The sequence below is a fragment of the Eptatretus burgeri genome, chromosome 7, assembly GCF_056783735.1.
Source record: "Eptatretus burgeri isolate ZD-2024b chromosome 7, Ebu_testis_v1, whole genome shotgun sequence".
NCBI classification, from domain to species: domain Eukaryota; kingdom Metazoa; phylum Chordata; class Myxini; order Myxiniformes; family Myxinidae; genus Eptatretus; species Eptatretus burgeri.
The window spans coordinates 28,535,989-28,550,250 of NC_140967.1; the positions used below are offsets into that span (position 1 = coordinate 28,535,989).

The following is a 14,262-nucleotide window of genomic DNA, read 5'->3' on the forward strand; positions in this document are numbered from 1 at the left end:
TTCTCCAGAAATATGCTAGACCCCCCTCACTCCGGCAGGGGTCAGTAAGCAACGTGCACAAGTCAAAATCACAAGCCTCAACCCACCCTCATGGAGGGTTGGGGTGGGGGCAAGAAGGAGGCAAATATTTTATGCCCATGACCTGATCTTGGGTATCCCCAGCATGTGAGCAAAATTTGGAGGAGATTGGGCTCGCCGTTTTCGAGTCCATAAGAAGGAAATTGTTAAAGGTTTTCTGTAATCCAAAATGGCAGCCAAACTAGATCTAAATTTCAGTATGATACTTTTGGTACCTTTTAAACCTGACGATGACCTACTTATCGCTGGATGGGGAGGATGCCATTAATGAACTTGAGTTCTACCATACCAAAGATAATTTTAGCCAAGTTTGGTCACAATCCCATCCGTAGTTTCGTCGAGGAAGTTGCAAGTATTTACGGACGGACGACACGCAATCCCATAATAAGCTCACCTGAACTATGTTACAGGTGAGCTAAAAAGGAGGAAACCTGTAGGATGATGACTGCTTCTGGGAAAGCATGGTCTTCCAACCTTTCAACCTTCCACATTCATGCTCTCCTCTACCCCCCTTTCCCCCACCCTCCCCCATAGCTGAATCGAAGCATAACTTAAACACATCTGAGATTATGGTACAGCAGGGTGATAATACGTGTACTGCTGGGCAAAAACAATTTGCAGGAAAACAAGTTACTCGATTGGCGTGATGCTCTGCCACAAAGGCAACAATGACGCCTGCTGGTGGGTTATTAAATCTACCAATTATTCTGAATGGGGGCTTCTCTTTATTGTTTTAATGCTTATGCGGAAAGTTGTAATTTGTTTTTCGTATGTCGTGCACAAGTGTATCAAATTGTGTGACATCCCCTTTAAATTTTCTTATTATTTGATGTACTGAGGTTGCCAGGATGGCCGAAAGGTAAGCACACTCGCCTCTGAGATATCCAGCCTGGGTTTGAATCCTGCCCCAGCTTTCAACTGTCATCCCGGTTTTTCACAGGCAGGGTGATCCATCAACGTGTGCCGTCCCTTGGATGGACTTTAAATGGGTGTCCTGTCTACCGGCATAAGTTGGTGGATTTTAAAGATCCCACGGTATCTTTAGCGAAGAGGAGGTGAGCTATCGCTGGCACCATAGCAAAGTTCGAAATTCCTGCCCCAACTACTTAGTTGAACGTCAGGCCAGGCCACCCGGTTCGTGAATGACTTGGGCCAAGTTTCTTCCTGCTAAATCCGCAGGTGGGAATGATAGTGGCCTTTAAAGAAAGAAAAAATATTATTTTGTGTACTAGTTGAAGCCCCGTACGGGCACTTGAGTACTATCCTTCGCAACCAGCTCGTAACCATGGTCTGTGATCGTTGCATTAATTAATTTGTTTCAAATTTAATTATTTTCTGTGCACATATATCTTTGCAATGGAATTCAAGCTTGTTTCCCATCCACTTCTGGGCTCGCATACACACCGCCAGAGGATGCTATTTTGGCTACATACATACATACATACATACATACATACATACATACATACACACCACCAGAGGACGCTATTTTGGCTACATACATACATACATACATACATACATACATACACACTACCAGAGGACGCTATTTTGGCTACATATATACATACATACATACACACCACCAGAGGACGCTATTTTGGCTACATACATACATACATAAATACATACATATGCACCACCAGAGGACGCTATTTTGGCTACATACATACATACGTACATGCATACATACATACACACCACCAGAGGATGCTATTTTGGCTACATACATACATACACACCACCAGAGGACGCTATTTTGGCTACATACATACATACATACATACATACATATGCACCACCAGAGGACGCTATTTTGGCTACATACATACATACATACACACCACCAGAGGACGCTATTTTGGCTACATACATACATACATACATACATACATACATACATACATACATACATACATACACACCACCAGAGGACGCTATTTTGGCTACATACATACATACATACATACATACATACACACCACCAGAGGACGCTATTTTGGCTACATACATACATACATACATACATACATATGCACCACCAGAGGATGCTATTTTGGCTACATACATACATACATACATACATACATACATACATACACACCACCAGAGGACGCTATTTTGGCTACATACATACATACATACATACATACATATGCACCACCAGAGGACGCTATTTTGGCTACATACATGCATACATACATACATACATACACACCACCAGAGGACGCTATTTTGGCTACATACATACATACATACATACATACACACCACCAGAGGACGCTATTTTGGCTACATACATACATACATACATACATACATATGCACCACCAGAGGACGCTATTTTGGCTACATACATGCATACATACATACATACATACACACCACCAGAGGACGCTATTTTGGCTACATACATACATACATACATACATACATACACACCACCAGAGGACGCTATTTTGGCTACATACATACATACATACATACATACATATGCACCACCAGAGGACGCTATTTTGGCTACATACATGCATACATACATACATACATACATACATACATACATACATACACACCACCAGAGGATGCTATTTTGGCTACATACATAAATACATACATATGCACCACCAGACGACGCTATTTTGGCTACATACATACATACATACATACATACATACATACATACACAATAGCTGCATTATAGTAAATGGAGTACAGGATGTGAGAATTTTGCTTCTGACTGAACTGACTTTCTCGAGGTCATTGTCTAACACCAAAAACCCAATGTGAAAGTAAATGTTAAGATTGATGTTTATCATCCTCGTGCTGTGAGGCGCATAAGGCTGCTGAGGCAGTTTCATTGGCTGGGGTCGCCATCTTGGATGGGTCGCCATTTTGATGCAGAATACTCGACTGAGTGTGCAGGAATTCGCAACTTGGCCTAGGTGCCAGTGATAACTCGCCTACTCATTTCAAAAGACATACCGTGGAGTATTTATAACTTCCACTTGTATGAGCAGATGGGACGCCCAGTTTAACGTTCATCCGAGGGACGACGCACGTTTATGCCTCGTCCTGCATGTGAAACACCAGGATGACTGTTTATAGCTGGTTCAGGATTCAATCTCAGGCGAGACAGCTCAGAGGTGAGTGGGCATATCTCCAGGCTGTCCTGCCAGCCCTTGAAAGTAAATGGTAATGTAAAATTGCATCCTCATCACCACCAATCTTTTTGACCAGGCAAGGCGACTGTCGGCGGCTTGTCAGTGGTGGGAAGGATTCGTCTTTACGTGTCTGGGATGTGCAAACCGGTCGATGTGAACACCTGCTCACTGGTCACTCAGCGGCTGTTACGGCAGTTCGTTGGGCCGGATGTGGTCTCATCTTCTCGGCCTCGCAAGACCGCCTCATTTTCGCCTGGCGACCAGATGATGTACATATCCCTAATCGCCATTCACTCCCTTTACCCAGCTCATCAATTTCTCCACCTCATTCATTAGTTGCTTATTGTGTTTTTGTGCATCATTGTGATCCAGTTTTTGTTTCTCTTTTTTTCTTCCTCCTTTTTTTTTATTTTTTTATTTCTCTCTCTCTCCATTCTCAGGGTGTATTGGTTCGACAAATGCGATGCCATGGCCATTGGGTCACTTGTCTAGCTTTGAGCACGGACGGAGCAATCCGGGTGCATGTTGATTTGGACGCTGGTACAGGTACTTGTTCTTCATGCATTTGCTTGCTTATGTGCCAGCCTATATTCATCATTTTGAAAGAAGAATGGGGAAGAGGGTGTGAGTCCGCATGCCCCCAAAAATTTTGGAAAAACAATAGTACATGCCATGGGTCCTTCTTTTAAAATAAAGTTACATCTTTAAAATGAAAATATAACATTAACATATAACATAGAGACACTCAGGGTGTGTACCTAATAATATGGTGCCTTTTGTGAGCAATAAATGCACTTTATGGTTATCGAATATAATGATCGAGTTTGTGGATTCTTTAGTTGTGTATCTGTAACTCGTAGCCATCTTGGCATTGTGGCTTGGTGCATTTTGAATTGAACAACTTGCTAAAGGCCCTGTCACACCTTGACGATTTAGCCAGCGTATGGCAAGGTATCAAACTGTATGTAAAACGCTGGCGTACGCTGAACTATTGATGTTTTTTTTAAGTTTTGGGCATATAATAACGTGTTGGACGTATGCATAATGTATTAGTAATGTACACAGAATGTTTTAATCACATATAGATAACTTATACCAACGAATGCTGAGCGTGTTGCCGGCGTTCACAACCTATGCCCAACGATAGTCTAACTTATGCATAGTGCGCGGCAGCGTATCGCCGACAATCAAGTGGCGTAGGCTATTCATAGGCTGCGGCTCAACGATTCAAATCATAACCGCACTAGACATCGAAGTGTGAAGCCACTGTCACACCTTGACGTTTTAGCCAGCGTATGCCGACGTATGAAAAATTTGCTGAACCAAACTGGCACACGTCGAATACGTTATGGGTGAGTTTGTATACGTTAAGAGCACGCTGGCATACGTCGTAGTATGTTGGCTTTTTTTGTAGTATGCTAGCATACGTCATCATACGCCGAGTACGTCGAGAAATTTTCAGCATGTTGAATATTTCTCGACGTACTCGACGTATGACACGCATTCTGCATACGCTGGCATAAGTTGTGGGCACGCTACACGATCGTTGACACACGTCGACACACGTTACTTTACGTTATTCATAAGTCGAAACACGTCGACGTAATGTTTAGCATCAGTGTTCCAGACTCCCTGGTTGATTTTTTTTTTTCTTCGGTATGACGGTGATGTTGACACTTCGATTTCTAGTGCGGTTATGATTTAAATCGTTGAGCGGCAGCCTATTAATTATATTATATTATAACCGCACGAGAAATCGAAGTGTCAACATCACCGTCATACCGAAGAAAAAAAAAAAGAAACCAGGGAGTCTGGAACACTGACGCTAACCATTACCTTGACGTGTTTCGACTTATGAGTAACGTGTGTCAACGATCGCGTAACGTGCCTACAACTTATGGGCAGCGTATGCGGAACGTGTGAGTCATACGCTGGCATACGTCAAAAAATTTCAAGCATGGAAAATTTGTCTAACACATCGGCGTACTACGACGTATGCCAGTGTACGACGACGTATGCCAGCATACTACGAAAAAAGCCAACATACTACGACGTATGCCAGCGTGCTCTTAACGTATACAAACTTACCCATAACGTATTCGACGTGTGCCAGCGTGCTCTTAACGTATGCAAACTTACCCATAACGTATTCGACGTGTGCCAGCGTGCTCTTAACGTATACAAACTTACCCATAACGTATTCGACGTATGCCAGCGTGCTCTTAACGTATACAAACTTACCCATAATGTATTCGACGTATGCCAGCGTGCTCTTAACGTATGCAAACTTACCCATAACGTATTCGACGTATGCCAGCTTGCTCTTAACGTATACAAACTTACCCATAACGTATTCGACGTGTGCCAGCGTGCTCTTAACGTATGCAAACTTACCCATAACGTATTCGACGTATGCCAGCGTGCTCTTAACGTATACAAACTTACCCATAATGTATTTGACGTATGCCAGCGTGCTCTTAACGTATGCAAACTTACCCATAACGTATTCGACGTGTGCCAGCGTGCTCTTAACGTATACAAACTTACCCATAACGTATTCGACGTGTGCCAGCGTGCTCTTAACGTATGCAAACTTACCCATAACGTATTCGACGTATGCCAGCGTTTTAGCCAAATTTTGCATACGTCAGGCATACGCTGGCTAAATCGTCAAGGTGTGACGGGGCCTTAATTTCTTGTTGTTGCTGCTCCGAAATGAAAGCCTGGTTGTCTGCTTCATAGCTGCAAATGTGTGTATCTTGTCTGACCGAATTAGAAAGGCCAAAATGAAAATCCTCCTCGTTGCTCTTCCATTTGTTCATTACTTCGTTTTCAAAACCTTTTCCTGCTCATCCCTCCACTCCAGGGGAAGACGGGCAACAGAAGGCGCTGAATCGTTACCAGGAACTGAAGGTATTTTGCTTGTGGAAAGAGAGGGTGGGGGAGTGCCTTCTGATTAATAGGCATACCAGTCGCTCTGATGTACCCTGGTGCCTTATGGTGCAGCCAGAGGAAAACCTTAATTGGCATCAACACACGACACCTTGCTTACCCATTGCTTCCCCATTACAGGTGTGTCACGCCTTTCCAAGCAGGTATTTACCATTTGTGAGCACACACGTGGGGCAAAATCTCATGTTCATTATGTTTGTGCATTTTCTTCTCTGGTTTTTCTTCCATAACTTTGGGCATATTCATCCTCCGAACTACAAACTGTACTTCAATGTGTGAAAATAGTTTGGGCAGTTCACACCACTATCAATGGCTACTGCTAAATGATGACCAGAATATGAACCCCATGGCTGATGAGGGAAAGAGTTTAGTATTTGAACAAGTCTGAAGACGACGATGGTTCACCAGCGGTATTTAACGATTTAGATTGTTTCAGAAGTCAAGGATGAGACAATGTGATAATTTTTGACCAAGTTATAAAAATGATCAACATGATGTGGTACGAGTGACAGGTTATTAGCTGCAAAATGTCGAAAACCCGGTTTCGTTCAACAACTTTCAAAATTTGACCTTTGCATAACCTTTAAAGGTCACAAAACAATGTTGTGGACATTAAAATAAGGAAACAGGATACGTGCTATAGCTTATTGGAGTTAGTTCGTCAAAGAAGGTCAAAAACCCGGTTCGATTCCCACAACTTTGAAAATTTGACCTTTGAGAACTTTAAAGGTCAAAGGTCAAGGATAATAACCTTTGGTGCAAAACTTCCTCTGGAACATTCCAGGAACAATATAACGTCATATAGGCTCTATGGCATTTCGCACTCCTCGGATTATCCATACTTTGATGAAATCAGCGTAAAAACAAACTTGAAGGGGGCGCCACGGGCAAGGTGTTCGAGATAGAGCAAAATGGTTTCAAGACTTTAGGTGGGGAATGACCTCAAGATTATGCATAAAAAATATTGTCATCCGAGCTCTCAAAGTTTGGGCGGTCGTATGATTTTTATGTCAAAATTCGCAATTTTCTAAGTTCGTGATCTTGTAACCTTGACCTTGGGACGGAGATGAAAAATCGAGCTCCGTGCGGCTATGTGCCATTGGGCTAACCAAATACCGAAACCCCTGCCAGATTCGACAAAACCCCAAGGAGAAGATGCAAATTGAAATCGGCTACCTCCTAAAAACACATGTTTTTTGGGCCTGGCTCCACCTATAATGGGTACACCATGCCCATTCTCAGGAAAACACAACTAGATCATGATATAAACCTCCCACCAAAATTTTATCAGGATCGGATCAAAACCCACGGAGCTATGCTCGGTACAGACAGACAGACAGACATACAGACACACAGACATACAGACACAGACAGACAGACAGACACACAGACACACAACAATAATGAATATAGTGGTCACTTGTTTTTTTTCGTGAAATTTTTTTTCCTTGAACCAACAGGGTGCTGGCCTTGCGTTCTCTTCATTGAAAGTCCCTCGGATCAATAACATTTACCAGCAATCCATGTTAACGGATGGGTCCCCAGCTTAACGTCCCATCCAAGGGACGGTGCACTCTAAGGTGCACCACCCTGCCTGCGAAGCACCAGTCCAGCGGTTTATAGTCAGGCCGATAATTTAACCCATAATAGAAAGCTACCTCTGCGCCATCCTGTCAAACTGATTCCTATAAGCACTATTTGACCAACTGCTTGTCTTACATCTTTACTTTTGTGGACACCTGATGTTTGGGCTGCTGTACCTTTGAAAGGGTGCAAATTAGCTCAAAAGGCAGTAAACCAATGGGACCATTCATAGCCAGGAACTTCGTAAAAATAGAAATCATATGTTGTGACTGGTTGCATTTGTATTTTTTTTAATTGGCTTTGATTTAATAACATTTTTAAAAGTTGTATATGGCTTCACAGTCTGATTGTTGTGGGTTGATGATGCAGGCAGTGCTTCCGGAGCGGTTGGCATCTGGTTCTGATGATTTCACTGCTGCATTGTGGTACACTGAGAAAGGTGAAGATAAAGGGAACTCTCCTCAGCGACTCACTGGCCATCAAGCAGCGATTTGCCATCTCGCTTTCTCCCCAGACAGTGCACGTCTTGCCACGGCAAGCTTTGATCATTCTATTCGTCTGTGGAACAGCAAGGATGGTCGGTGAGTCTGGTGATGCTGAAGGATCCTTGATGCACTGGGAGCAGGGTAGCCATGCACTTAATGCGCGCGCGCGCGCGCACACACACCCCCCGCACACACACACACACACACACACACACACACACACACACACACACACACACACACACACACACACACACACACACACACACACACACACACACACACACACACACACACACACACACACACACACACACACACACACACACACACGTCATGCACATAAATTTTGCCATCGTAACGAGCTCATAATAAGGGTGAAATCAGGTTTGGCAGCTCTGCTTTCATTTATTAGTGACCATAAAGGTCAGTCTTCAGACCTGAGTGTCACACATACACGATCATAGTTCGGAGGTGATGCGTCGGAATAATTTATATGCATGACATCAGTGTCATGTCATATCTAGGGTCAGTATGCTAATTTCGTCGAATTTATTATGACTGACTGCAAACCTCCTTTCTGGTGATCAGCAGGGCAGAGGCAATGTGTTCTTCTGGCAGACGACACTTGTTGCTGATAGGACAATATCTCTGTCCTGCTGCCTCGTCAAGTTAGGGGGTTCGATTTGTGTACATTGTTATGGACCAGATGACTACGAGAGTCTGAGGCTTCTGTAAAAAGACCACGGACGCCATCTACAACAATTAACATCTCTGGCCGGAACTTCGTACCCAGGGTCAATTTACCATACCTGTGAGATGACTTAAGCAGATGGGAAACCGTGCCAATGGCTGCGCAGCAGTGGTTAATTGGCCGAGTGAACCAGCGTTACACGCCACACCCTCCCATCCATCAGAGGTCAATCAACCCTGGGTCAATGGCCCTCAGGCCTCAGGCATGTAGTCCGTTTGCCACTCGTATATGTTCTGTACTCAACCTTGTTGTAATGAGAAGTGTATTGTTTTTTGATGGTTTCGTACTCACATGGGTCTATAGAGAAAATGTGGCTTGGTTACCAAAGCAGAAACCTTAGGGAACTCCGCTAATTTGCATAAATCCAAGATGGCCAACACGGACGGGGGGGGGGGGGGGGGGGTGGAATATAACTTTTCAACCAATTAACTTACAATCACGTGTGATACCTCTTTTCTGTATAATTTTGACCTGAGGAATCGATTTCTGAGATCAAATTTGTGATTTGGGGTCAATTCAGGGTCAAAGGTGAAGTTCAAGGTCTTTTTCGGCCAAAAATGAAATAAAATAATAATAATGACATTTTCAGAGCGATGGTGGTCAAGCGTTTATTCAGTAACGTTGATCACTCCCATTCATCATCAGAGCCGAATGCAAGATCAAGATGTTCAGTTTCCTCGTCATCTTCCACATCTGCTTCTCCTTCCTCTTCCACTTCATCTTGGTCTTCGTCTCCTGTCTTTACGGGTTGAAGCAGGCGTCACTACAAACACAAGTGCAATACACAGTGCATGATATCTTTCCATGGTGACAGCTGCAACGTTCAGTGCCGCACGCCTTCACCGCCGCCTTACAGCTGCACCGCACTACATCCATGAGATCTTGTGGTCCTGGGGGCTGATCGGAGGTTGCTGGTACTGGGGTGCCATCTTTTATTTCCCACCCATACTTCGTGAAATCAAGTTCAGGTGGAGCCTGCTGGTCAGCAGATTTTGCAAGTATGGTCTGCATCCCTGGCTTAGCGTGGCCATACTCCAGCATACCTGCGGGATGAGGTTGCTGGAATTCATGTGAGAGGACATGGGTAGTGTGTCGACCATTGGGTGTGAATATCTGGAGATCGAAGTTGTCAAACCACGCGAAGATGGCGCCGACGGTTCTACACAACCCCATGAACTGGTGGAGAACCTGTGCATTGTCACCGAGTAGACGAGCAGCCAATTTTCGGAATCTCAGGGCCTCATCGTACGAGGTCGTGAAACCATGCTCATGAAGGGGTTTGAGAAGTTCGGAACTGCTGTGCCGGTGCAACAGTTTGACGGCCAGTCCTCATGTTGTCTGATTTCTGGTTCCTGTAACGTGACTCTGAATTGACTGGCTCAGGCTCAAAGATTTCTTGGTCACTTTACCACCGGAGACCAGGTCCAAAACCAACTTCACAAACTTGGGCTGGTCGCCTTGATTGTGTTGGCCTGTGTAAACTCTGATAGGTCATAATTGGCACTGCTGTACTTGACCGACCGTGCCTCATGCTTGATCTGCCTCACCACGGAAGCAATGCTCCTCTCATCTGTATCATCTACCTTAACTATCTTGAGACTTTTAGCAACGGACTCACGGAAACCAACAATGGCAGCACAGCCATCTACCTGAACAACGATAACATCCTTACTCATGCAGTCAGTCAACTTGCTTAGCACGTCACGTCGAGCGAGCTTGCCACCTCGATCCGAGTACAGGGAATGCAGTTCAACACTATTCCATATTCTGGACCTGTCTCGGTTCATGTACTCAATGACTTGTAGTTGTCCTTACACCCTCATCTTCAGCCTTTCTTTTCTGTGACTTTCTCACTCTCTCAATTTTCTCTTTTGATGTATAAGTACAGTAGCAACCTTTGTGGCAGGCGATGCTACAGAACAAATAATGTTCTGTAGCTTAGCCTGCAGGTCTCCATCTCCACGGGATTTGGCGCACGAGATGAGCTTCTTGATCCCGATCTCTCAGTGAATTTCATTTCTTCTCCGTGACACACGTGGAGAAGACACCTTGAGTCAGCCATCATACGTTTCTCTGAAAAGAAGAAGAGGTGAGATTAGAATCAATGGGATCGTTCATCAACTATCGAGTAGGAGTGATCTGCAGTTGATGCAGGGGTCAAAACATTTTAAACCCCTCAATAGTCCAAGAATGACATTGAACTTGACCTTTGACCCTGAATTTGACCCCCGAACCACACAACTGACCTCAGAAATCGATTCCTCACCTCGAAATTATACGGAAAAAAATGTATCACACGTGATTGTAGGTTGATTGGTTGAAAAATTATTTTCCACCTCCGTCCGCGGTGGCCATCTTGGATTTATACAAATTATCGGAGTTCCCTAAGGTTGCCACTCCGGCAACCAAGCTAAATTTTTTCTATAGACCCATGCGAGTACGAAACCATCAAAAAACAATACACTTCTCACAACAACAAGGTACTCAACCTGGCAACTGGACTAATGTGAGGTCATGATGAAAGCAGGACCGGATAAGTTAAGACCGTTACAAGCTTGTATTAGGGGCAAGTATTTACAATAGTAGGCAAGCAAGTATTTACAATTAAAACATGAATAACATTCCCATTACCACTACGTGACATGCCTGCCTTCGGAACGTTAACAGTGACTTGTCACTTTAAAGTAGGACGGCATCATGCAACTGATGTGGAAAGGAGAGATGGGTGATTGGCAAGTAAGATGAGAGAGGACAAAGTGATATAGATGGGGATAGTACAGGGTCACTGCACACCTCACACCAACATGGTGGGGCCGGTTTTGCCTGCTGATTTTGGCTCCCACGTCCTGACTGAAACCAGAACCCTCCGCTCCCACTTCTCATACAGCCGTGGCTCCGGCGTTTCGCCATGGGCCAGTGACGTCACTCGTGGCATGTCTTTAACGTGGCTCTTGGCAGGATGCCCGGGTGATGTAAATAAGTCGGAGGGTCCAGCGATGCAGCTCGTGGGCGTGTGAAGGTGACAGTACACAAAGGCAGAAGGCAAATAAATGAGGAAGATATAGCGTAAGGACAGAGACAGAAGATGCAGGAATGAAACCAAGAATGCAACACAATTGACCTTTTTTTAAGTCCATGAAATAAATAAACTCTATATGTTAACGTAAACTTTTCTCGTCACTGCACGTGGGGACACTTGCTTGCATTCTATATAATGGGGGGAAGTATCATGCATGTATGTATAGGTAATGGACAAAAATGGAAACACCAATGTATAGTCACATAATAGGGTGTTGGGCTCCCACATGTGGCCAGTACAGCCTGTTTGTGCCGTGGCAGAGTCCACCAGCATCTAGAATTCTGCAGGAGGGATGCAGCACCATTCTTCCACGAAGCAGTCGATCAACTTCCACCTGTTTGGAGGTGGAAAACTCTGCCTCGGGCGTCATTCCAGAATATCCCATAAATGCTCGATTGTTTTCAGTCTGGGGACTGAGAAGGCCATGACATATGGATAACATCAGTGTCATGCTCATCAAACCATCGGGCCACCACACATGCACTGTGGATGGCGGCACTGTCATCCTGGAAGACACCCCTCCCAGCAGGAAATAAATGCTGCAACAAGTTGGATGAAGATGATCACTAAGTACCATTAAGTAGCGATTGGCATTGACCTTGACTGCACCCAAAGCAGGCTAGGAAACATACCCCACAACATTACAAAACCATCAGTACCCTTGACTGTTGGAAGCAAGCACTCAGGGTTGTAGAGTTCTTGAGGTTGGTGCCACACGTTCACTCGTCTGGTTGTCGAGAACATGATTAAGGATGATTCATCTGACCATATCACATTTCTCCACTGCTCAGTAGTCCATTGCCTGTGCTCTTTGCACCACTGGACTTGCAACTGTGCATTGTCAGGTGTGATGAGCGGTTTGTGCACTAAAACCCTACTATGGTATCCCGCTCTGTGGCGTTCTCAGCAGACCGTTTTTCATGAAACTGACTGCTTGCACCCCATGTTGAAATTTACAGTCAATTGATCTGCAGTTGCTTGCCTACTTTGTCTTGCACTTCAAATTCATGCACGGGTATCACGATCCTGGAGTATGTGCTTAGGCCCACTGTTTCCCTGATATGAGTATGCTGATGATATCTTTCCCTCAGAGTTCCATGCCGACATCACCTTAGATACCGTTGCTCATGCATTCCAGAATATCAGCAAGTTGAGCTGTCTTTGTCACTGGAGCTCCTGCCAAACGAACCTCAACAATCCTCCCTCTTTCAAAGTCACTGAGGTCTCTTCTTGCAGCCATGCTCGCCATAATTAAGAGAACCAGGCCTGCGCAGCATTTTTTATACATGACCCTAAACATACTGGCATCTGTTATTTGCTTAAGTAACACATGGGCCACACCTGTGTGGAAAATGATGCTTTCAATATACTTGGTGTCCCTCATTTGCCCAGGTGTTTCCATTTTTTTGTTGTCCACTACCTGCACGTATGCATGTTGAAGTTTCATCTACTCCTCCGAGAGGATTTGATCAAGGACACTGAAACTTTCAGGGATTAATGAGGGCACCCTGACGTTTTGCCTGTGCTAAACATTCCATCAATTTATTTGACTATTTGGAATTTTTCTGAGCTATATGATCACGATTTAGTATATATGCACATCAGCAGTATGCATATTTTTGCATCATGCTTTTTGTTTGTTTGGGGGGGGGAGCGATTAAGGCAGTGGTCTGTTGCCTATACACCACCCAGATTAAAGGATGTGTCAGAAGAACATGTTACATGCTTGGAACAAGATCTCCCATAAGGCAGGTACTCTACTAGTATCTATCTATAATTCCAGCAATGTGTGTGTGTGTGTGTGTGTGTGTGTGTGTGTGTGTGTGTGTGTGTGTGTGTGTGTGTGTGTGTGTGTGTGTGTGTGTGTGTGTGTGTGTGTGTGTGTGTGTGTGTGTGTGACCGCTGTTTCTCGACAACCTCTGGTCCGATCTAATTGAAACTTGCCAGGTATATATTGCTGGGGACCTGAGGATGTGCCTTTTCAAAGTTTGATATTAATCGGACAAGTGGATCCCAAGTTACGGCCATTTATTTACCAAATCAATGACAAGACACGTTGTTGCGTGGGCGTGGCCGATGGGGAAGGGAAGCACAGCCACGTTCCCCATTACGGGTTACAACGTACGGGCTTCCAGAGAGTGATGACTTCGTGTATTCGAATAATTT

The 14,262-nt window shown here is 44.4% G+C and overlaps 1 protein-coding gene across 4 annotated transcripts in view; it reads left to right on the forward strand.

Annotated features, from left to right (window-relative positions):
• NLE1 (notchless homolog 1) overlaps window positions 1–14,262 on the forward strand; it is a 30,813-nt gene that overhangs the window by 4,538 nt on the left and 12,013 nt on the right. For 3 of the 4 annotated variants that reach the window (XM_085887834.1, XM_085887832.1, XM_085887835.1), the window contains exons 7-10: window positions 3,319–3,511; window positions 3,683–3,788; window positions 6,109–6,155; window positions 8,148–8,359. In XM_085887834.1, the coding sequence (XP_085743960.1) occupies window positions 3,319–3,511; window positions 3,683–3,788; window positions 6,109–6,155; window positions 8,148–8,359 (558 nt within the window). Of the gene's footprint in view, window positions 1–3,318; window positions 3,512–3,682; window positions 3,789–6,108; window positions 6,156–8,147; window positions 8,360–8,854; window positions 8,955–14,262 lie in introns of those variants that run through there. The other variant, XM_085887836.1, reaches the window with a different exon arrangement.